Source organism: Natator depressus, chromosome 1 (genome assembly GCF_965152275.1).
Source record: "Natator depressus isolate rNatDep1 chromosome 1, rNatDep2.hap1, whole genome shotgun sequence".
In the NCBI taxonomy this organism is placed as follows: Eukaryota; Metazoa; Chordata; order Testudines; family Cheloniidae; genus Natator; species Natator depressus.
Window position 1 is genome coordinate 137,603,704 of NC_134234.1, and position 24,186 is coordinate 137,627,889.

General features: G+C 40.9%; 1 protein-coding gene across 6 annotated transcripts in view; it reads right to left on the minus strand.

The window, feature by feature from the left end:
• Window positions 1–3,897: 3,897 nt before the first annotated feature.
• The window catches only part of PHKA2 (phosphorylase kinase regulatory subunit alpha 2), a 73,299-nt gene continuing 53,010 nt past the window's right edge, over window positions 3,898–24,186 (minus strand). For 2 of the 6 annotated variants that reach the window (XM_074967735.1, XM_074967727.1), the window contains exons 30-34: window positions 22,833–22,886; window positions 18,432–18,605; window positions 16,005–16,058; window positions 8,745–8,945; window positions 4,958–8,151 (exon numbers count right to left, since the gene is read on the minus strand). In XM_074967735.1, coding sequence (XP_074823836.1) covers window positions 7,978–8,151; window positions 8,745–8,945; window positions 16,005–16,058; window positions 18,432–18,605; window positions 22,833–22,886 — 657 coding nt within the window. In that variant the 3' untranslated portion in view covers window positions 4,958–7,977. Of the gene's footprint in view, window positions 8,152–8,744; window positions 8,946–16,004; window positions 16,059–18,431; window positions 18,606–22,832; window positions 22,887–24,186 lie in introns of all 6 variants that reach the window. The other 4 variants (XM_074967744.1, XM_074967763.1, XM_074967754.1 and 1 more) reach the window with 4 other exon arrangements.

Below are 24,186 nucleotides of genomic sequence, written 5' to 3' on the forward strand. Positions count from 1 at the left end.
TCTGTGGTATCAAACTGTAACACTATAATTAATAGGAATTTGTCCAAAAGGTTGCAGTCCACTCATAAATGACCCTGCCTATGAAAAAAAATGGGCTCAGTCAGGAATCACAACAGGCTTTCGTTTAAAATAATCAAACAGCAGGTATGTAGCACACAGAAATGTAAACAAGTTTCACCAATACTCAGGCTTGACAATAGGTTCCCTGAAGTGACTGGATGTTTTGCATCAAAGGGATCAGAATTCCCACTTCACTCATAGCATTTGGGATGTAAGTCTGTTGTTATGCTGCTCCCCTCACTGGAATATGAGGGTTCAAAGGCAGCTAAAGAATAAAGGGGGAGTGGGGGGAAATGTTCTGTACATTTCAGACCTTCAACCTGGGTTAGTTTGATGCCAGATATGGATAAAAGTGTCAAGTTGGGGGCAGGGGAAGTTCTTACACATGCCCATCCCCCCAATAGGCCCAGGAGACAGCTAGGTAAAGGCAATGCCATTTCCTGAAGGATTTTGAAATTTGTCTTCATTTCACCTTGGAACAAAACCTGAAAACTTTCAGAATTTCTGAAAATTGCTTTTTTATTTCAATGTTGACTTTGGACAATTTGTATTATATGGGGTTTTTTTTGTTTTGTTTTGAAATTACTTTGTTTCATTCCCAAAACGTTTTATCATTGTCGGATCTTTTTTGTATTTTCTCCTAAATGCCATGTTGGTGGAATTGCCACAATTTCACAAAGCTTTTCAAAAGAACTGCATTTTCTGAGGGGGATCAAGGTTTTCCTGGTCAGTGCTAGCCCTAAACATTGCGACTACGGTGCCTGAGAACTCTGCCTATGGAGGTTGGGTTTGGCTTGAAAACGGCTTGTGGTTAAAAGACATAGGAGCATCTTCACATGCAGTGATAAGGGCCAGGGCTAGGGGGTGGAGGCAAAGCACATCGCCCATTGTGAGAGGTATTTGGCTTGAGGAGAAAACAAGCAGGTACAATGGTACTGGGGATGCACACTCCAGAAAATTGTCCTTGGTCAGCTGGCTGGAGGTGGTACATGCTACCCCTCACCCCCTTTAGGGTTCCTAGAAGTTTCCCAGAGAGCTTGCTATGCAGGGGAGCTTCCTGCCACTCAGCAGGAGGATAATGGAGAGCTCATCACCTCCTGCTGAGTCATGGGCAATAGTGTCCTGAGCCCCTTCCCTGGATAAACAAAGGTGCTGCTGCTGAGAGGGAAAAGATGCTCAAGTCTCTTCCCTTTATGCTGCCAGGTTCCAGGGGAGAGGAGCGCTGGAACAATTTGGATAGTGGGGGTGCTGAGAGTGATTGAACCAAACTGTAATCCATGTATATATAATGGAAATCATTTCAACCCTAGTTCTAGCACTTATGAGCTCTGGGCTCTCCTTCCACCCTTCCTGCTGTTTAGAGGAAGGGGAGCCCCAGGTTCCCTCCTGCCCCCACCCCATCTACATCTGATAGTGGGAAGGGCTGGACACATTTTTTCGTGCTGTGCATGGATGGTGATGTTCTGAGTGAAATTTTAAAAGCATTTTGGGATCCTTTATAACAAGAAAAGAAAGAAAAAGAAACGCTACCAAAAACTAATTTTGTAAATAATACCATGTAGGGTAAAAATAGAAAATTTCAGCCCAGGGATTTGAAAGATACATTTAGCCACAGTTAATTTTACTGAAGAATAACTCACTCAAAGCAGAGTTTATTGGTGAGCAGAAGAAGATAACCACCTTTAAAGCTTTTTAAATTAATCCCCAAATGTAGTAACATCCTCTGCTGAGCCACCATTTCTAAAGTCTGTTTACATCTGGAAAACCATGGTGCATTACTGTCCAACTTTACACTTAAAATAGTTCATATGAATATGGCTGGTGCAAAGAGAAGCACTGCATTCTCATTTTAAAAAAAGTACTGATGATCATAGTGTGGACATACATACACATGAGGCTATGAGCTGGCTAGCATGCATTCTTTTGCTCTCAATATTGACCTACACTCCTACAGTATATGCTGTATTAATGATATTGGTCACATGCTGGCCACACCTTCCTCCAGTGCTGGAAGAGAAAGCTGCACCTGTACGAAAGACGTATTTAAGATCTACTTTTACAATATATTTTTTATAATCTCTTTTGGAGGAGTCCTCTCTTAAGAACACACACTTTTTAAAAGTAAGCCTATGACACAACTCTGAGCGGGTGTTGCGGGGAGGACCTGCTGGGGCATTCTGAATAACATCATCAGAAAACACATATCCCATCTATATTGTGCATTATAAGCAACAGGGAATGGATCACTTGACGATTACTTGTTCTGTTCATTCCCACGGGGGCACCCGGCATTGGCCACTTTCGGAAGACAGGATACTGGGCTAGATGGACCTTTGGTCTGATCCAGTATGGCCGTTCTTAGTATCCACATATTAAGAGATCCATTACTGTAACCTCTCAGAGCATTTGTTAAAAGTACTAGATGTATGTAAAAGTTGTTGTTAGTGACAGATGTGTACGCTACCTCTAGCCACATTTTTATGAGACTGGTGGTAAACCCAGAACTGTTGGCTTACCACTCAGTGATCCATAGATATGTGGCTGGGAATATCCAGTGGAGATTTCTGCTGTATTTAAACTGCACCATTGTTTCCATAACAGGGGTACAGACTGCCTCTTAGGAATAGGCTATTGAGCGCTCTATGTACACTAATAGCCAGATTTTTCAAGAGTGGTCAGCTAGCGAAGTCAATGGAAGTCTTTCCACTGACTCCAATGGGCAGTGCATGAGGCCCCAAATTAGGCTTGGCCCTGCTGGGGGAAATGGGGCATTAATGAAATGAGAGTTTATATTCAGTTCTTGATTTGTTTCTCCATTTATGCTGTAAAGTGCCTTCTGTCATGGATTCCTTTGTAACTAATAGCCAAGGTAAACTTCATGACGATGCACATACACTTATCCTTCGGAAAAGCTATCATAGAATCATAGAATATCAGGGTTGGAAGGGACCCCAGAAGGTCATCTAGTCCAACCCCCTGCTCGAAGCAGGACCAATTCCCAGTTAAATCATCCCAGCCAGGGCTTTGTCAAGCCTGACCTTAAAAATATCTAAGGAAGGAGATTCCACCACATCCCTAGGTAATGCATTCCAGTGTTTCACCACCCTTCTAGTGAAAAAGTTTTTCCTAATATCCAACCTAAACCTCCCCCACTGCAACTTGAGACCATTGCTCCTTGTTCTGTCATCTGCTACCATTGAGAACAGTCTAGAGCCATCCTCTTTGGAACCCCCTTTCAGGTAGTTGAAAGCAGCTATCAAATCCCCCCTCATTCTTCTCTTCCGCAGACTAAACAATCCCAGCTCCCTCAGCCTCTCTTCATAAGTCATGTGCTCTAGACCCCTAATCATTTTTGTTGCCCTTCGCTGGACTCTCTCCAATTTATCTACATCCTTCTTGTAGTGTGGGGCCCAAAACTGGACACAGTACTCCAGATGAGGCCTCACCAGTGTCGAATAGAGGGGAACGATCACATCCCTCGATCTGCTCGCTATGCCCCTACTTATACATCCCAAAATGCCATTGGCCTTCTTGGCAACAAGGGCACACTGTTGACTCATATCCAGCTTCTTGTCCACTGTCACCCCTAGGTCCTTTTCCGCAGAACTGCTGCCTAGCCATTCGGTCCCTAGTCTGTAGCGGTGCATTGGATTCTTCCATCCTAAGTGCAGGACCCTGCACTTATCCTTATTGAACCTCATCAGATTTCTTTTGGCCCAATCCTCCAATTTGTCTAGGTCCTTCTGTATCCTATCCCTCCCCTCCAGCGTATCTACCACTCCTCCCAGTTTAGTATCATCTGCAAATTTGCTGAGAGTGCAATCCACACCATCCTCCAGATCATTTATGAAGATATTGAACAAAACCGGCCCCAGGATCGACCCCTGGGGCACTCCACTTGACACCGGCTGCCAACTAGACATGGAGCCATTGATCACTACCCGTTGAGCCCGACAATCTAGCCAGCTTTCTACCCACCTTATATAGTGCATTCATCTAGCCCATACTTCCTTAACTTGCTGACAAGAATACTGTGGGAGACCGTGTCAAAAGCTTTGCTAAAGTCAAGAAACAATACATCCACTGCTTTCCCTTCATCCACAGAACCAGTAATCTCATCATAAAAGGCGATTAGATTAGTCAGGCATGACCTTCCCTTGGTGAATCCATGCTGACTGTTCCTGATCACTTTCCTCTCATGTAAGTGCTTCAGGATTGATTCTTTGAGGACCTGCTCCATGATTTTTCCAGGGACTGAGGTGAGGGACTATGTCAATGCCAAGATAGCCTATGTGGTTGCTTTGGACAAGTCACTTAATTGCTCTATTTCAGTTTCCCCCTCTGTAAAGTATGAATAATATTTACCTTCAAGGGTGCTGTGAACAACTTTGCCAAATTCTACTTCCCTGGAACAAGCTTTTTTTAAAAATTTGATGAGCAAGTAACCCATAACTAATATGAACAGATTTTTGTGCCTGGCCTATTAAGTTTTCCTCACTGTTTTGTAAGGCTGTCTGAGGACTGATTACACACAGTGAAAGCGAAGAGTGCTACGTTTAGGCAACATGTCAGAACTAATGATTAAACTGTAAAAGCTTAACAAAATTCTAACAACGTTAAACAGTTAAGTATCTGATACAATTGGGAGAGGGGAGAAAAGAGCATTGATTCAATGAATGGAGACAACCCTAATACTACTTCATGCAAAAGTTGGACTTACCACCCCTATACAGTATCCACTGTATACGAGTACCATTTTATTATTCTGGTCCCTGCACCATCTCAGACCAATTTTCTGTTTTCAGACATGTCTGATATTTCAAGGAAGTAGTGTAGGTGTTTCCTTCATGACAGCTGCAGTCTGCTGATGCAACAGCACTGCCTGTCAAACTAAAACAGTGGGTCTCAGTTGGTTCTATTTCCTTTCCATTAATGCCCCAATTTCCAAGACACATAAGGTGTCTTATTTATTTTCCATAAATTAGGTCCCAGAGTTAGAAGTTGGACATGTCATTCATTTTTCACTCCTCTGGGATGCCTGACAACCAAATCAAGTCTTTGGTAATGAGCTTACCCTAAATAAACTGAAAAAGATTTTGTCTAGCTGGAAACACACACTGGAATCAATAATGGTTGATTCATAAACTCCCTAACACATTTGAATCCTCTCCAGAGAGGTTGCTACAAGACACCTTCATGACCCAGTTAAGTTTTCCCTGTTTCAGGAACAATGATTCCACCAATGAATGGTACAGATTTTAATATATTCCTTTAAAAACAGAAGTTCAGGAGACAAGGCAACAGATGAGTGAGTCAATCTGGAAGTATAAATGGGTGACTGGTCCATTCACACTGCAATTCAAAGTTTGCTGTACTGTTTCTCATCCTTTTGTACTGAACTGTCCCAGACTTCTAAATTACATAAAAGTATTTTTCCTATGACTTCTCTTCACTGATTGTGTTAGTATCACTTTTAGACAGACTAAAACCCAGTATTTCTAAACCATGTATACCAAGCTAGTTCATATTATGAATGGTAACTTTTTTTTTAAAGTTACATGCACACACAAATTTAAATTTGTAAATGGTGGAATTTTCCTATGGGCCCTAATCTATTTTAAACCTCTATTTAGCAGCATACAAATGTCAGATTTTAGCAGTCTTCTCTTGTTCTACAAATTTTAAACAGTTAATGTCTCAGACTGAATTAAAAAAGCACATTAAAACAGATTTGAGAGAACCTTCTTGCATCTCAATCAATCAAAGGGCTCTGCATGAAAACCATGCTCTGCATGAATGACATTACCGAAGCTTTATAAGGAACCTAATAAAATAAGAGTTTATATAAGTCCCTCACCTATGAACATGCATACACAGCATAAATTACTTTTCAATGTATGGCTTGCCCTGTTTAAACTGGAGAAAATTTTATTTTCATTTACTTGGAAAATGAGCTAAATCAATCTCTCAGCACATGTATAAAAACTGAGCTATGATTAAACAAAAGTACAAATAGGCATCTACAAGATACTGACTTCCAATGCATTTGAGCTACTCATCCCTGCTCCTTACACCATTAACAACTCTTTGCCTGGGTAATATGCACACATGCACCTGCCTCCTCCCCCCAGATACATTCTATCCAGAAAGGCTGTGCATATTCTTGCTCTTTGGGAAATTTCTAAGCCTAAGACATTGTAAGGGACAACTCTATGGCACTCATCTCTCCAGCCTGCACCAAATACTGTCTGGATGTGCATTGCTGTGGGAGCAGTGCACTGTAGTATCTTACAAGATACCCAGGTTTGGGGGGTGAATTTGACTCCTGCCACCTGGCTTGGTTGAGATCATGTGGATTGGGCAGATGATATTATTTTTCCTCTGACAACACATTTTGGAATTAGGAAAACATTTAAAAATGTATGAGATGGAAAAACTATTTCCCTGTAGAAAGACTCCAATAAGTGCTGTTCAAAAGTTCTAACAACACTAGGACCATTTTTCTTCGTCGGGGTGTTGGTGCTTAAGGAAAGATCCCACTCAAGGTCACTTATAAGAAGTAAAAATGAGAGACTGGATGGTACCATTTCTACTTACCCTTTTACTAATCTGCCACTTGGAATCTACTCCAACCCTTTCTTGTGCACTGGCCAGTAATTACACCAACAAATGACTGTGCTATTGTACCTCTCTTTAACAGGGCTCTAGCTAAGAACCAGTGGATACTCATTCAGCCCATTCCACAGGAGCAAGCCTCACCCCTCAGTGGAAGTCAAAAAGGGGAAATCATTGTCTTCCTCCACCTTGAGCTCACCTGGGTTAAGCCACAGGAGGGAGCACTGTGGCTCTGTATATTTAATATAAACAAATAGAACAACAGCCTACATATTAAAGAGTACTAAGTATTATCCTGGTGCTGTTTAAAGAGAGATTTTTCTATTAGGGAGAACACCACTAATGGTTCTAGTTACATCCGATGAAGGAGCATCTGTCTAATCAAAGGACATGAAATACACATCAACTCTTCCTCTAGTAAGTACAGATGGTATTCTGGAAGGGCGACGCTTAAGTATCTCATCTTCTAGGCCATTTACAGTGGACAAGATATTAAGATTTAGAAAGCGTGCTTGAGCGAAGGAAACATATCTTTTGGATCTACAGGCAGCTGTTTATTCATCTGCCCAAAACGATTATAAGCATAAAACTGTCTTTAAAAGAGGAAGTCAGAGATCAGCTTCTCCAAAGCTGCATTGGTCCAAACGATGTAGCTTTCTCAAGGCAGATGCTATGTCATCAGAGAGAGGCTACCGATTTATGACAGTCATAATTCTGATCTCATGCTTGACTTCATTGGAGTTACTCCTGCATCACCCTGGTGTAATTGAGATCAGAATCCGGCTCAATGTGTATTGAAAATAGTGCCTGGGTATCACATGGAAACTGAATAAATCGGAGAAAGAGAACCCTAAACTGTGCTTTAACTATTCACAACATCAACATACAGAAGCCATGCTTAAGAGAGAGTTAATTAATTCAAATATACAGAAAAAATCCACTCTCCTTAGTTGGGAAATTTATGCCAGAGGAGCATCTCCCTATTTATATTTTTTGATCTCTACACTAATTATTTTCCTCTTGGCATAAGTGCATAATTCTTACTTAATTTACTTTAAATTGCACATTGCACTTAGGGCAGAATAGGCATCACTCATTGTACATGTTTCTCATGGTTCTGGAATTAGGCCAAATTCCATCTTCATTGTTCAGCTGTCCCTACAGATTGGTGCTCACACATGATGAATGGCGTTTAAATCCTGTGGAGTCAAAGACGTGTTCAGTAAGTGAAGAGGGAAGAGAGAGGAGAGGGGGAAAAGAGCTTCTGAATCTTTACTTTTGCTTTTCACCAAGAGGCATAGCCTATTGCATCAGGCAGCCTGTGCTAGGCAGGAAATCCTGTAAATAGGTAGCTACAGCTTTCGTTAAGTATGTCATAGTTCCATATGCCCCACTTGGAGCGCTGTCATAGAAAAAGTGGCAAATTCCTGTGGCAAAGTCTCGCTCCAAGAAGTCATCATTTGCTCCAAGTGATTTCTGAGAGGGGGAAAATAAAAAGGAGGGGAGGAGAAAATCAGATATCCGTGTTCAGATCAGAATTACTAAACTTAAAAACAAATACTAGACCAGGACTACAATTGTATCTGCACTGAATATGGAAAACAGTTCTCCCTTCATGAATTCCTTTCCAAAGACTGTAGGACAACACAGGTTATTTAGAACCTTTTTCTCTACCTATGCTAGTTCAGTTCTCTTAACTTCCCCTTTACGGACCTTATTTTTTGCATTTCTCTGGTAACACACGACTAGCTTGTTTTTCCCCATCTCTACTTAAACAGCAGCCCTTTGGTTTTTAGTAATCTGGTGAAGTAAAAGGTGATTTTAAACATCTGTTTAGACTTGAGAGAGCATTACCCCGCTATAACTGTAAAACTGCAGCAAAAGAGACTGTATTTCATTAATTACAGGAGGTTTTAATCTTCTGAATACATTTTCAAAAGATGCTTACATGACTTGCTTTTTGTGGAGGGAAAAATAATTTTTCACAAATACCAAAAATGAAGTTCGTTTCAAACACAATACCTTCCCAACTCCACCCTCAGATATTACTGGAAATCTGCTGTACCCACCTGTTCCTGAAGAAACAGATCATTAGCCACATGCACTATTCTGTCCACATGGATTATGCCCCCGATGCTGGTCACCTCTATGTCTGACAGCAGTGTGAGAACAAGAATAGCTTCCACCAGCAGCTGTCTGTATTCAGGTTGAGGTACATGGTTCAGCACTGACTCCACATGCACAGCAAACTTGATTTCACAAGGGGTCATCTGGAAAGTTAGGTGGTAGGTTAGTGGAAAGTAGGACTGTCAATTGCAAAAAGAAAAGGAGTATCTGTGGCACCTTAGAGACTAACAAATTTATTTGAGCATAAGCTTTCGTGAGCTACAGCTCACTTCATCTGATGCTTATGCTCAAATAAATTTGAGCATAGTCTCTAATATGCCACAAGTACTCCTTTTCTTTTTGCGAATACACACTAACACGGCTGCTACTCTGAAACCTGTCAATTGCAGTTAACTCACGCAATTAACTCAAAAAAATCAAACACAATTAATTGCAGTTTTAATCGCACTGTTAAACAATTGAACACCAATTCACGAACAAGGTCAGCTCCCAGACTACTGCACTGGGCAGCACAGCATGAGGAGGAGGTGACCAGCCCTCTGTGGAGAAAGAAGTGGTTCGGGACTATTTAGAAAAGCTGGATGAGCACAAGTCCATGGGGCCGGATGCGCTGCATCCGAGAGCGCTAAAGGAGTTGGCGGATGTGATTGCAGAGCTATTGGCCATTATCTTTGAAAACTCATGGCGATCGGGGGAAGTCCCAGACGACTGGAAAAAGGCTAATGTAGTGCCCATCTTTAAAAAAGGGAAGAAGGAGGATCCTGGGAACTACAGGCCAGTCAGCCTCACCTCAGTCCCTGGAAAAATCATGGAGCAGGTCTTCAAGGAATCAATTCTGAAGCACTTAGAGGAGAGGAAAGTGATCAGGAACAGTCAGCATGGATTCACCAAGGGCAAGTCATGCCTGACTAATCTAATTGCCTTCTATGACGAGATAACTGGCTCTGTGGATGAGGGAAAAGTGGACGTGTTGTTCCTTGACTTTAGCAAAGCTTTTGACATGGTCTCCCACAGTATTCTTGCCAGCAAGTTAAAGAAATATGGGCTGGATGAATGGCTTATAAGGTGGATAGAAAGTTGGCTAGATTGTCGGGCTCAACGGGTAGTGATCAATGGCTCCATGTCTAGTTGGCAGCCGGTATCAAGTGGAGTGCCCCAAGGGTCGGTCCTCAGGCCGGTTTTGTTCAATATCTTCATAAACGATCTGGAGGATGGTGTGGATTGCACCCTCAGCAAGTTTGCAGATGACACTAAACTGGGAGGAGAGGTAGATACGCTGGAGGGTAGGGATAGGATACAGAGGGCCCTAGACAAATTAGAGGATTGGGCCAAAAGAAATCTGATGAGGTTCAACAAGGACAAGTGCAGAGTCCTGCACTTAGGACGGAAGAATCCCATGTACCGCTACAGACTAGGGACCGAATGGCTTGGCAGCAGTTCTGCAGAAAAGGACCGAGGGGTTACAGTGGATGAGAAGCTGGATATGAGTCAACAGTGTGCCCTTGTTGCCAAGAAGGCCAATGGCATTTTGGGATGTATATGTAGGGGCATTGCCAGCAGATCGAGGGACGTGATCGTTCCCCTCTATTGGACATTGGTGAGGCCTCATCTGGAGTACTGTGTCCAGTTTTGGGCCCCACACTACAAGAAGGATGTGGAAAAATTGGAAAGAGTCCAGTGGAGGGCAACAAAAATAATTAGGGGACTGGAACACATGACTTATGAGGAGAGGCTCAGGGAACTGAGATTGTTTAGTCTGCAGAAGAGAAGAATGAGGGGAGATTTGATAGCTGCTTTCAACTACCTGAAAGGGGGTTCCAAAGAGGATTGATCTAGACTGTTCTCAGTGGTAGCAGATGACAGAACAAGGAGCAATGGTCTCAAGTTGCAGTGGGGGAGGTTTAGGTTGGATATTAGGAAAAACTTTTTCACTAGAAGGGTGGTGAAACACTGGAATGCATTACCTAGGGATGTGGTGGAATCTCCTTCCTTAGATATTTTTAAGGTCAGGCTTGACAAAGCCCTGGCTGGGATGATTTAGTTGGGGATTGGTCCTGCTTTGAGCAGGGGTTGAACTAGATGACCTCCTGAGGTCCCTTACAACCCTGATATTCTATGATTCTATGAATTGAAATTTATTAAATATTTTGGATGTTTTTCTACATTTTCATATATATTGTGTTCTGTGTTGTAACTGAAATCAGTGTATATTATTTTGATTATAAATATTTGCACTGTAAAAATGATAAACCAAAGAAATAGTATTTTTCAATTCATCTCATACAAGTACTGTAGTGCAATCTCTTTACCGTGAAAGTGCAACTTAAGAATGTAGATTTTTTTTTGTTACATGATTGCGCTCAAAAACAAAACAATGTAAAACTTCAGAGCCTACACGTCCACTCAGTCCTACTTCTTGTTCAGCCAATCGCTAAGACAAACAAGTTTGTTTACGTTTACAGGAGATAAAACTGCCCTCTTCTTATTTACAATGTCACCAGAAAGCGAGTACATGCATTTGCAAGGCACTTTTGTAGCCAGCAGTGCAAGGTATTTACATGCCAGATATGCTAAACATTCATATGCCCCTTCATGCTTTGGCCACCATTCCAGAGAATATGCTTCCATGCTGATGACGTTCATTAAAAAAAAAAGTGTTAATTAAATTTGTGACTGAACTTCTTGGGGGAGAATTATACGTCCCCTGCTCTGTTTTGCCCGCATTCTGCCATATATTTCATGTTATAGCAGTCTCGGATGATTACCCAGCACATGTTGTTCATTTTAAGAACACTTTCACTGCAGATTTCACAAAATGCAAAGAAAGTACCAATGTGAGATTTCTAAAGATAGCTACAGCACTCGACCCAAGGTTTAAGAATTTGAAGTGCCTTTTAAAATCCGAGAGAGACGAGGTTTGGAGCATGCTTTCAGAAGTCTTAAAAGAGCAACACTCCGATGCGGAAACTACAGAACCTGAACCACCAAAAAAGAAAATCAACCTTCTGCTTGTGACATCTGACTCAGATAATAAAAATGAACATGTGTTGCTCCTCACTGCTTTGGACTGTTATCGATCAGAACCCGTCATCAGCATGGATGCATTGTGGTTAAAGCATGAAGGGACATATGATTCTTTAGTGCATCTGGCACGTAAATATCTTGCGATGCCGGCTACAACAGTGCCATGAGAACATCTGTTCTCACTTTCCGGTGACATTGTAAACAAGAAGCGGGCAGCGTTATCTCCTGCAAAAGTAAACAAACTTGTCTGTCTGAGCAATTAGCTGAACAAGAAGTAGGACTGAGTGGATTTGCAGGCTCTAAAATTTTACATTGTTTTATTTTTAGTGCTTTTTTTTTTTGTACATAATTCTACATTTGTAAATTCAACTTTCACAATAAAGAGATTGCACTACAGTACTTGTATTAGGTGAATTGAAAAATAGTTTTTCTTTTGTTTTCTTACAGTGCAAATACCTGTAATCAAAAATAATATAAAGTGAGCACCGTACATTTTGTATTCTGTTGTAATTGAAATCAGTATATTTGAAAATGTAGGAAACATCCAAAATATTTAAATTAATGGTATTCTATTATTAACAGTGTTGATTAATTGCAATTAATTTTTTTAATCGCTTGACAGCCCTAGTGGAAAGATAAACAGATAAATGCAAGACAATAAGGCCCCAGATCCTCCAGACACTTAAACATGTGCTTAACTTTGCACATGTAAAGAGTCCTATGGAAATGAATGGGATTATTTGCATATGGAAAACTAAGTACTTGCAAACTATTTGCAGACTCAAGGCTTAGCAATCCAAAAAAAAATTCTGTAACTTCCAGAAAAGTCTGTTGTACAATTACTATCGGTCAACACACATTGCTTACATATGGGAATGTTGATGCTTATTATCTTGCAAATTAATTCTTTGATCATGACATTAACCTCACACATTATTTTGTGTAGGCATCTTTTTGGATCACAGGTTTTGTTTATGAAGCCAAAGATATTGTAGAGATTAAAAAAAAAGCCCACATCACCTGCTAAGAGTGAATGTTATCCCACAGACTGATATCTACACTGCTGGTAGAAGAACCTACTTTGCATTGGCAGAGCTGTGGAGATGTCACATTAAATGATAGCCTCAGGAGGTTATGCTTATTGAGTTTGATTCCTATTAACAGTGAAATTAGATACTGTCAAGGTCAGACAGGCCTAAAAACGAATCCTATTTTTTGTAACTAGCCTGATGGTAGAGGGAGATGGGGGGCAGGGGAGGGGAAAACTTTTCACTTCCACAAAATAAGGACTGCAATATCACAAAAAAAATTTATCTTCTTTTGCAGCTGTTACCAGCACCATAACATAGAGTGATGTGTATGTTTCAAACAGGGATATGCCTCCATTGTGCTTGTCTGCTCTATTTGTATGAGCAGACAGGAGACTGCATTATATAGGTTTGTTGTCCATTTCAATACTCTACATGCTTACAAGAGTGAGGCAGACAGGCAGGATGGCATCATTTGCATGTATAATACATCAGCAAACTTAAAGCCAGACTGTCTAATTTTAGGCCTACCAATCCTAACCATATCCTGTTAATTCTGAAAATAGATCTGAAGGAGAGTGAATACTGTCCTATTGTTTTAACCAATTAAATAGCAATAAAGCTTACAAGTCAGAATATGAGAATCATACAGTATTACACTACACAAGGCAGACATTACGCTTTTACAGGGGATGGTATTCATTTTAATCAAACAGCAATATTACACTGATATTCCCATATATACCCATGGGTGAGGTGCCACCTTGCAAGTGGTATGGGTGATAGTCACACCATAGGAGGTATTGTCATCGGCATACATGAAATTGTTAAAACACATGGCTTGCTGTACCCAGTGCACTGCAAAAAGATTTTGCACTTCACAAGTGTAATGCCACCTGTGCAAATTGCACAACTGAATCAACCGTGGCATTTAAGAGCAAGAAAAGAAGGTTTTTTATCATGGTGAACAAAGAGCTGTCTGGAAACTGATGCTGGAGGAGCAGGTAAGAGCTGCTCCCGCGGTGAAGAAAGACCATCAGCTCTGGAGACAAGGCAACCCTGGCGGTAAGCAGCTATCCAAAGACAGGCAATGTTGGGAGTCAAAGATCCCCGAGAGTGGAAACAGGAATGGAGCATTGTAGGGATTCGGTTGGGGGTGGGGTGAAATTCATGTGCTTCTCTTTTCCTGGTGGGAACAGACTTAAATATCTTCAAGTGACAAGAATGATTACAGTTTGCAATCTGTGAAACAGTTACTCTCCAAATACTGAGAAACAGACAAGTGGAAGGGTTTAGAGACAATAATTTAACCTGCTCACTCTACAGCTCATTAGCCTTATGGCTTGGTTCCCTGTTTTATTGGCTGAGTATTATTACACTACATCATACTGCGTCAAGATCCTAACATGTAAGATTGTTTGTGGTTCGGGTGGTGGCAGAAATGGTAGGTGGGTCTCTTCAAAAGTCTAGGATGGTGAATGAAAGGGAAAACTAAAATAAAACATCTAGGTGTAGCATAAATGATCTACACTGACAAGGGAATCATTTGGAATCACTGAGTCCTATTGACGGATAGTCACAACACACAAAGAAAGGAAGAGACTAGCACTTGCTCTCTCCTTGGATTGAAACAGATCAAATATGTTGACCTTTAGGGGATGCTGCAAAGCCTGCCTCTACTCACTGGCTTCTGAGGCGGCGTAAGAATTGCTGGAGCCACAGAGATAGGAATAGTGACAGAAATCTGGTGGGTGGGACTCTTAAATGTCTAGGGTTTTTTATTTTGTTGCTGGATTATTGTTAATTGTAGATTTAAAAGTTGTCAGAAGTGATTCATAGATTTTTAAGGCAGAAGGCACTATTGTGACCTTCAGTCTGACTGCCTCCATAATACGGGCCATAGGATTTCCAGGTATTAATTTCTGTTTCAAGTCCAATAGTTGTGTTTGAACTAGAGGATGTCTTTCTGAAAAGCCACCAATCTTGATTTTAAAATTTCCAGTGATGGAGAATCCAGTACAACTCTTGGTAAGTTGTTCCAGTGATTAATTAACCTCACTGTTAAAAATGTTGCACCTTAGTTCCAGTCTGAATTTGTCTAGCGTCAACTTCCAACCCTTGGTTCTTATTGTACCTTTCTCTGCAAGACTGAAGACCCCTCTATTATCAAACTGCTGTTCCTGACGTAGGTACTTGTAGACGGATTAAGTGACCCATAACCTTCTCTTTGATAAGCAAAATAGCACCTAGCAGCATAGATCCAACTTGTTTGTATAAAAACCAACCAACCAAAAAAAATTATATGAAGAACGAACAAAGCTTTAAAAAGGCAAAATTTGGGTCAGCCACATTTCTGAGATTCGTATTTGTTTTTGTAACCACAGTGCTGAAATATTGTCTGCAGTCAAAGAATTCTAAGCAGGTATTTGTCTTTGTTTAATTTCAGCAAATCGGGACATTTTCCTAATTCGGTTTCTATTCCCTTTTGTATTTGCCATCCTCTGTTTTAAACAGAACTGAGTAAACTTTAACCTCTCTTTACTAAAAAATTAATAATTGAACAGGGAAAATTAAGAGAAAAAGACTGAATGCACATTAGCCAACACAAATGATGTTACATTATTGCAAATTTTCCTAGAAAATAGCATCCAGAGGTCAAGGACCGTGTTTAACTTTTTTCAAGTAGGAAATCTTGCTTCTAATTCTGAATGTGCTGTCAAGATTAATTATCAACTCACTGCAGGTGCAGAGCTCTGATACTTCATTGCCTGTGGTTAAAAATAACTTCATTTTCTTAAATGAGGATCACATTATGGTACATCATAGAAATTATACTAACACATGCAAACCTCAGATGTTCTAAGTATAATCTTATGTTGTCGTGGGAAAGCCTAGTATTTGCAAGACTTGCATCTGTGAACATCATGGATCTCAGATTAAAATCTGGCCCTACACCATCCCTGTCACTCAGACATCCAACAGAACTATTAGTTAAGATTCAAACTGTAAAACTTCCATTGTGAGTTTATATTTTAAATATTTTAAAACAAAGCGTTTTCTCCAGTGATCCTGTTACAGCGTGTGCTCGAGAGTCATACAACTTGTCGTAAAATCATGGAAAGACCTCATTAATATTATTATTTACTATACCTCTCTTGTAGTTGAAGAAGGAAGGACGTAGCCATCAATGGACAGGCCATGGCACTAAACAAAATAATAATAATAAAAAAAATCAATATTGATTAAAAACACAATCCTTAAAAGTATATCTGGAAACTTATATTCCTTTTGAGTTTTAAATTCTTCCTGGAAAAGCTGTTCTGATGTATGACAAGTTTTAAAAACAGTGAACGCATATAAAAATGTTATTTCATTTCTTCCAAAAAGACCATATGACAAGAAAACTATTGGAGAGAAAGTCTGGATGCTATAAATAACCTTATGCCACACTTAAGCTGAAACAACTGTTCAGTGGGAGGGAGGTACTTGGAAAGCAGTAACAGCAGGAGACATCTAGAGGTGAAAGTACAGCAAATTAGATATGAGTTTGCAATACGAAAGGACAATTAGAGGAGGGGTTAAAAAAAAAAATCAGCCCACCAATGGAGCAGCTTTGTTATGGACCAGGAAAGTGAAGATCCCTCTCTCTTGCCCTAGGGTCAAACACCACTTAGTTTAGGATATAGGACTTGGAGCACCACAATATAATATCAGTAAATGAAAAATGCCCTTCAAAATGGGCAACAAAAATTACGGAGGAGCTAGACAAATTGGCATGTGAGGAAAGAGTTTAAAAAAAACTAAATACATATTGCTTGTCTAAGGCATGACCAGGGCATGACGGTCACCTAGGCATCTGAAGTCTGAAAACACCAAGGAGGGAGAGGTATTAAGAATTGTCCAAAGGGATTTTAAGAATAATTGGATGACAATGAGCAAAGGAAAATATAGGCTGAGTTTGACTAAATAAAATTCTATTCGATTCTCCAAAAAAACCAGAAAGAACCTGACATGTACAGTAGTTCAGGAAAGTGAGCTAATTAAAATCAAAATGGCGGTGGAGGCCTAATATTGTTGAATCTGCAATTTCCACCATATTGCAAATTAAGTATGACCTCAGTCATTTTACAACTGTAGTTTGCACTCTTTTAAATGTTTTTCCTTTCCACTGTTGCTGTGTAGAAGTCATTCAAACAACAAGGGAATCTGACTAACTGTTCATGGGAAACTGTGACACTGACTATACAAAGTGCTGTCATGAATAAAAAAATGTGAACAGTTTTTCCTCTGATCTATCAGTTTTAGTTATTTTAGGTATTATTTGTAAAAATGGTACATTTCAGACAAAGGCAATTTAAGTTGGTAGTGTCCCTTTAATAAACCTAGTGAATGAATTCACAAAAGACTTTTGCCTTTGCTGGCATCAGTTAAGCCTATATTTTAGAGTGTTGCTTTGAATTGCACAAGTGTGAGCTATCTTGACTCAAGGCATATATTCCTACCTCCACTTTAGTACTCAATACAGCTCAATGCAGCCAGGTGCTGAACACTTTGGCCCTAATCCAGCAATACACAAAGCAGGTGAATAATCTCATTGAAGTCAATGGGAATTCATGTTCCCCTGTTTCTCAAATCATTCTCTAGTTCAGGGGTGGCCAACCTGTGGCTCCTGAGCTATATGTGGCTCTTCAGAGGTTAATATGCTGCTCCTTACCTAGGCACTGATTCCGGGGCTGGAGCTATAGATGCCAACTTTCCAATTTGCTGGGGGGTGCTCACTGCTCAACCCTCTGTCTGCCCCAAGCCCTGCCCCTACTGCACCCCTTCCCCCAAGGCCCCTGTCCCTTCCCCTGAGCCTGCCATGCCCTCGCTGCTCCTCCTCCCTCCCCGCCATAGCATCCTGCACATGTGAAACAGCTTATTGCAGAGGGCAGGAGGAGGGGGGAGTAGGCGCTGACTGGTGGGGGCTGCCAGCAAACAAGAGGCACTGGGGGCAGGGGAGCAGATGGGGGGCTGCTGACGTATTACTGTGGCTCTTTGGCAATGTACATTGGTAAATTCTGGCTCCTTCTCAGGCTCAGGTTGGCCACCCCGGCTCTAGTTCAACTACTGCACCATACTACTAAGCTCAGGAGCAACTGCAGAGATTATTTTCAGTGAATGTGGAGCAAACTAAAAATTGGTTTTAAAAACAGTATAGCCGTTATGAAATCCACCAGTAGAACTCAAGACATTTTTAAGAAACATAGCTTCTTATTTAACCCTTCCTATTCTACCTATTTATCCTCTTGAATTGGGTGTGGGTGGATTGTGAGCCTTTCATTGGCAATGACCATGACCTGTTTAAGATGGGGAACAATGTGAAACAATAGAATTTAATCATTCGGCTGCAGTTTAGTGCTGGTTTTCAGAGGAAATACATTGACAAACTCATTCATGAGCATATGTTAATGGAGCTCTTGTGTATTAGTCAGACATATTCCACAAAGTATTAGAGTTTTTCCTGACCACAGTAATATTGTATCTAAAATACCAGCCTCCCAAGATACCGTACACCCTCTACTGCTATTAACTTACCTTCTGAAGGATTTTCCATACTTTTTGATAGAATCCTACAGGAACTCTGTTAATGGCACCATCGAGCCTTCTTCTGCGGAGCCATTGCCCTTGGCGATCACCCCAGCTGATGTCGTTTCCAGTAGACCCTGTAGGGGATGAAGTCCTAGTGGGAGATGATGGAGTACTGCCCCTCTGCAAGAGACAAACCATTTAGTAACTACAACATGTTAACATGAGAGCACCCACCCTTGCATGTTACATCATTCTGCTACAGCTTCAGTTCAGTGCGGTTTCTAGTGAATATTGACTAAATAAATATTGACTGATTTCTTTTGCCATTAAAGATTTCTTTTGAAGATGTTGACAGGATACGGTCAATGTATTTCTTTCACAACAAATCTCCCTCTTTAAAACCCGGGGAGCAAAAGCCACCCATTTAATGGAATGCACTGCAAAGGGTATCATAGGGTGAGAGAGAAAAAGAGAGAGAGAGAGACCAGGGCCCATATTTTGATACACTGGCCTACTCAATAAATCACACATACACTATCAGTAGATGAAAGCCAGTGCTGTCATACAGGTATGGCATTTAGGCCAAGTAAACCACCATCTTTGCTCTGTATCTGATTATTTTCACATAGCATTTTCCTTCTTTTAACCTCTCTATGGCCAGCGCGGGTAGCTTGCTTTCCTGGCATTGTGTGGTCAAAGCTCAGAGTGGTCCTGGCAACAGTGCCATCGTATTGTGGTACGCATGGGAACTGTTTACACTTGTGCCCAATTCTGTACAGCTTGGAATCAGATTATTTTAGTACTTGTGCCAGCCCTTCACACCAGTACACTTGTGTACTATTCCGCCGAACACCGCATTGGGAAACACACACAAAACACCACAGCAGGAAACATGCTAACACCACAAAGCAGTGTCTATTAGTGAACAGGAAATCAGATAGTGAAGCCACGTAGGTAGGTAATATTGAGGGGCTATCGTTTCCATGCACTGTGTGTTGTAACGAGCCATGTTGCTGTTTGAACCTGTTGCCCAAAGTTCATGCACAGAGCTGCCCCCTGGCTGGAGGCACCACCCCCTTTTTGTTAATCCACGTAGCTGTTACTCCCACCTCCTCTGCTCAACTGTCGCATTCTAACTGCCACAGAACCTTTGGACGCCAACATTCCATCTTGTTCTCATGGGGCCCAGTGCGGATTGAACCTAGTGACATTCTAAGCAATAGTTCTCAACCCTGCTTGTAGTTTCTTCCATCGCTTCACACTGACTCAGCCTGGCAATCCGGGAATCTTCTTATAATACATGAATCATTCAATCCTCCTAAACTATGCGACTCCTGGGCAATGTTCCCATCTTCCTCAGGTTTTTACAGAGAAGCAAGCAAGAGTCTCTCTCCTTACTCACAAATACCCTTCATGGGGATTGGGGCCTGAGAAGGTATCCCCTTGTCTTAAAGAGGGAATCAAAGTAACAAAGTAAAAACAGCAGCCCCTCCCATTTTTTGGGAAGGAAGAAGCAACTTTTCGTAGCTGGACTCTTGCTGCTAGACCAAGTGAGCTGATTTATACTGTATCTGTTGGTGCTTACACAAACATTTTCAAGTCAACCAGCTGGACAAATGAGTCTGTTAGAGCAAAAGATAATTATGTAAAATCTAAGTTTAATGACTTTAAAAACATCTTCATACTTCAGAGGAATTTCCTTTTGAATCTAACTTGGAAATACTGAAGAGGCAGGCTCTGTTCCATGACCAGAACAGCGTGCACTGATTAAAATGGGATTTCTTGCCTATTGTAGACAACTTTCACAGTTCATCTGCAAAACATCGGTGTTTAAACACTCTCACGGCTAAATGGGTGCCTTTTAGGGAGCAGCAGCGATTGGGAGTGGTGCAGAGACTACTGCCAGTTTCTGAATATATTGTGCACAAAAAAGAGCGCAGAGAGACTATGCTATGACAAGGTGATGCACATGCCTACAACCAGCTTTGTTGTTCTGTGCAAAGAGGGAAGAGTCTTGCACTAGCTGTGGCTCTAGACTTGCATAAACCTTCCAGTCAACTGGATTGTGTCCAGTTCTGCATTAAGGTAGGAAAGGCTCCTTGCCCACTCTTGCGCATCCATGCAGGGCCAGGCATAACTGCGCCTGGAGTACTGCCTAAAGAGAAGCTCACTGACAGCCTGATCCCACCAGTCCTTTCTCAGAAGAAACTGCTACTGAAGTTTGTGGAAGTTTAGCCAGAGTAAGGTCTGCAGGATCAGAATGTTAGAAAACTACAGACTTGAAATCTAAAACGTGATATAACTACTTTTCCTTCTAATGCAAAACCCCCCAGCTTACCTTTGCTGGTTTGATGCAATATGTTCATTTTCGTTGTACAGCATCCTCCTGACTAATGCAAGTCAAGCTTTCTTTCTCTAATTCAGCAAAGATGACATTTAAGTAATGAAGGAGTTCAGCAGGAGTGCCAGTGCTGAAGTAATTACTGTGTGCATATTCACGTCTTTCATTTTGTCCCTGTTTTGACTATGCTGTTTATCCAGATCTCATTTAATAACTCACTGTATTTGAATCAAGTGCACTGAGAATATGGAGCCGAATTCTGTCCCTCTTTGCATTGGTGCAGAAGGACTGAAAAGCCACATACCTACTGTGCAGGAGTCAGGCAGGCCATGGAGAAACCACAAAGAGGTAAATGGCCTGTGTCAGAAAAGTGTTTGGAGATGGTACATTGTACAATATCCATGGGGTTTGGGAGGTGTAACATGTACTGTGGGTCTGTGTGCACATGGATCCACTGGCCAAAAAGCACAAGGGGTGGGTGACTGTGAGAGTAATGGAGTTTACTGTCCCTTTAAGACAGTGAAGGGACGCTTTCAGGCCTAGCATTGCCCAGTTTCAGGTTTCTGCTGTCCACTGCAGCATGGTGGGAATTTGAGGGACTGAAGCAGAGAGGCCATCTGGGAACTGCAGGTTACTAAAGCAAGGCATGCTGGGAAGGGGACAAGAGCTCCCTTCTCTCTTAAGAGTGAGAGCCTAGGAAGGAGCTGAAGTTGCTGAAGATCTCTCCATTAAAGGCCTTGGAGGGAGATGGCTGGCTGGAGAAGAAATTCACACTAGTAAAAGCCATGGGTTTAAATTCATCTTCGTGTACTGGACCAGGATTTGGACCACTAATTTAATATTCAGAGTGGATGATATTTATCCCTGTCCACAGTGGCCAGCCTAAATCCTATGTACCAGTTAACCTCCCAGGTCTTAAATGATGCCTACATCTGGTGCAAACCTGCTGAAAAGGGATGTATTGCACCCAGCGTGTACAGCATTTGGATCAAAGCGCAGTGAATTATTAAGGCTAGTTGGTCACTTTTGAGAGTTATGTGGAAATGAAGAAAAACATTCTGTTTTTTGAGTATTAAAACTAACTAAAGATGTTGCAAAGTTATCGTTGAGGATATGAATTAGGAGCCCATAAAAGTGAAACCTTTCAGCTACTAATATTGAAGATTTTAATTATACTCAACTAGGGATGCTGGAACAATTCGTGTAGTGGGGGTGCTGAGAGATGTTGAACCAAACTGTAAACCCTGTACAACATGATGGAAACCACTTCAAGCCAGGAGGTGTGGCAGCACCCCCAGTTCCAGCACCTATGTACTCGCCTTCACAATGAAGCCAATTGGTCTTTGGGTGCAGTACAGGTAGGCCCTGTGCTAATTGTTATCCTACCACCTATGATAGCTAACATTGGACATTTGTCATTTTACTTGTATGGCTATTTGTTCATGCAGACTGGGAGAGTTTGGGAGTTAAGGAGCAGCTGACACAATGAATTAATATGCTTTATCCTTCATATGAAAAGGCAGGCCTAATTTCAAACTCTTATTTAGATTGAAAAGTAAAAGTGAATTTGAAGAGAATCTCATCCAAGTCCCTAGTAGACAAAATTACTCCTCAGTTTTATCCCAACAGGGGTGGAATAGAAGGGCAAGATATTACAGTACGTGGAAACTGGCCCACACTGTGCTCTAACCAGTACTATTATCTCTTTCCTCTTATGAATTCAAAATTTATATAACTAAAAACCCCTCTAAGAATAAATTGGGTTAAACTTATATTTCCACATTACCATTAAATGTTCAGGGCTGCACACGATTTAGCCACGCAGCTCCTAGTCAAGTAGCTAAATCCATCTTAACTCTGAAAATTTAGAAGAATGTGGAAAATAAGATTTCTGTTATAAAAGACCAGAAATAAGAGCTGGCCCTCCATGAAGGTGAATGAAACAAAAAGCTAAGGTTTAAAAAAAAAAATACATAAATGTCACATAAGAAAAGCTGCAAATTATGTTTAGAGTCCCTGCAGAGGGAGAAAAGAAAAAGACTGCAAATTTCTGAATGGCATTTTACCATGAACCTGGAAGCGTGCATGCTGCTGGACATGGAATGGCCCCCATAAAAGAACTACAAAACAGAAATAAAAAAAAGTCAGTCAGTCATGACAAGACAAACAAGATGAAGTGACACATGCATGAAAAGGAACAAAGGTGCAATAAAAATTAAACTCACTTATTAATTTAAAAGAGAACCATTTTTTGGGTCTGAATGGGCTCTCATACTGGTACAATTTCATTGACATCAGGGAAGTTACTCCTGATTTACATTAGTGCAAATGAAATCACAATTAGACCCTTTATGTTTAAGGATCTTCAGAGTTTTACATTCATCTCTTACTATACTATCACAAGCTTTCCACAGAATCTACCTCAGACAGCACAAGGACATAAAAACCCAAATGAGATAAAAAAAAAAGAATGGTGCTGCCTCCACACAAATGCAGGGTCGATATTGCAAGCTTACATTTTCTCTTCAGCATCCCTTACCTTATATTAGTGCTAGAAAGAATGTTATCCCATACTATCAAATCATGCAAGTTGCCAGCCAGGCCGGTAATGCTTAGCAAAACTAGTGAGGCAGTATTCCAAGAGAAATGATTAGATGCCGATTAGCACCTAAGGGTATTCTTAATAGCTTTCTTTTTGATTAAACAATAATGATTCAGATAAGCTGTAAAAGTAATGGGACTGATTTTCAGAAATATGGAGCACCCAACGAAATCAATAATTGGAGCTGGAGGTGCTAAGCACATTTGAAAATCAGCTCCAATATAGAAACAGTCTAAGGTCAAAACAATCAAAATGTTCACCTTCAGATTGATGTCTTTAAGACTCAGGTTTTTCCCCCTGATACTAAAGGCTGAATATTCCTGATGGCTCAATGAAACCTACTGGGAATCAGCATGAATGGAAAAAATTCAACTCTCCTCAGCGGGAAAGAAGCCACTCAACTCCTTTTCTGTGCAGAAATGGCACCTCTCCTTCTAAAGTGACTAATCTCAGGAAACATTTTCCCACCTTTAAATGTCTACAGAAAGTTGCAACTGTGCTACAGCTCTATGCAGAGCGATATAATGCTGCCATCTAGTGTCCAGTCAGGTATTCCAAAAGGCAGGACATTATAATGTGTTCTCTATTTGAAAGGAAATTAACTCAGATATTCACACCTTGCCATGTGACTGATATCCACACTCTAAATTTGTATAAGGATATAAATTGCTAGACCTCTGGAGAGACCAGAACATAGGCCATTCTGCTCACAACAACAAACTAGCACCAGTAGCACAGGCAAAACTGCACCATATTAATTAAATCATTTACTACTTGAATGTTAAAAAGTGTTCTGTATTCAGAGCAAACAAAAAGGC